This window comes from Salvelinus sp. IW2-2015, linkage group LG8 (assembly GCF_002910315.2).
Source record: "Salvelinus sp. IW2-2015 linkage group LG8, ASM291031v2, whole genome shotgun sequence".
Classification (NCBI taxonomy): Eukaryota; Metazoa; Chordata; class Actinopteri; order Salmoniformes; family Salmonidae; genus Salvelinus; species Salvelinus sp. IW2-2015.
This window is the reverse complement of record NC_036848.1, coordinates 46,943,324-46,944,480: the sequence shown is the minus strand read 5'-3', so window position 1 is coordinate 46,944,480 and position 1,157 is coordinate 46,943,324. Positions and strand designations below refer to the sequence as shown.

Here is a 1,157-nt window from a genome sequence, read left to right as displayed (position 1 = left end):
GTGTGTGTATATGTGTGTGTGAGCACGCGTGCGTACGTGCCTGTGTGTATTTGTGTGTGTGTTACCTGTAGATTACTCCATGTTGGTGAAGGAACATGAGGGCAGACGTGACCTCGGCGGCGTAGAAGCGAGAGCGCGCCTCGTCAAACTTCCTGGAACGCTGGATCTGGAACATAAGGTCTCCTCCGTTCACGTACTCCATCACAAAGAACAGACGGTCCTGGAGATGGAGGGAGAGGAGGAGGAGGAGAGACAGAGAGAAAGACAGGAAGAAGTGTTACATCTTTTTCACCCATGATTAAAACAACCACTATAAAGACCAGAGATTAGTTGTACTGTGTGTCTCAAAGAATAAAGAGTTAATGATCAGATCGCATTGTGGAAGTAGACTGTTACAATTATCATGTAGCTAGTCAATTCAGCTCAATAAAGATTGACCTGTAGTTCGACAGTGTGACCCTCTGAGTAGAACCAGTATTACCGATCAATTAGAGCATATTAAACCAGCCTTAACCCTGCATTAACCCCTCCACACTTCCACCTTCACAAATAACTGTGGTCCTTATGGTCAGCAATCAATACCTGCCCCTAAGGCTAAGCCCCCCAGCCATCCCCACCCCACCCCCAGCCATCCCCACCCCACCCATAGCCCCTATTCTCCAGGCACAGAGAGCTGTCTCTCTGGGAACAACGGTCCCCTTCCTGAATTCCAGCTCCCCATATAGGAAATCAGATTGAGGCGGGCGGGTGGTGGGTATATAAAAAGCCCTCTATATAAGAAAGGAGTGGCCCCGTCCGAACCATTGTTTAACGCCACAGGGGTCACAAAGCTATAAGAACCAATGACACATCTTCCATCATTCCTATTACAATGGTGCTTAACCCAGCAATCGAGAAAAATACCTTCATTAGATACTCGTCTTCCACAACTGGGAATTTACAGATGGTCCTTGGTAGTATTAAGGCAGTGACAGTGAAATGCTTACTTACAGGCTCTATCCAATAGCACAAAAAAGGTATTAGGTGAACAATAGGTAAGTAAAGAAATAAAAACAACAGTAAAAAGACAGTGGAAAACAGTAGCAAGGCTATAAAAGTAGCGAGGCTACATACAGACACCGGTTAGTCAGGTTGATTGAGGTAGTATGTACATGTAG

General features: G+C 45.8%; 1 protein-coding gene across 1 annotated transcript in view; it reads right to left on the bottom strand.

Moving 5' to 3' along the window:
• LOC111968262 (protein kinase C epsilon type-like) overlaps positions 1–1,157 on the bottom strand; it is a 169,329-nt gene that overhangs the window by 42,251 nt on the left and 125,921 nt on the right. The window contains 1 exon segment of the mRNA XM_070444969.1: positions 66–220. Within this exon segment, the coding sequence (XP_070301070.1) occupies positions 66–220 (155 nt within the window).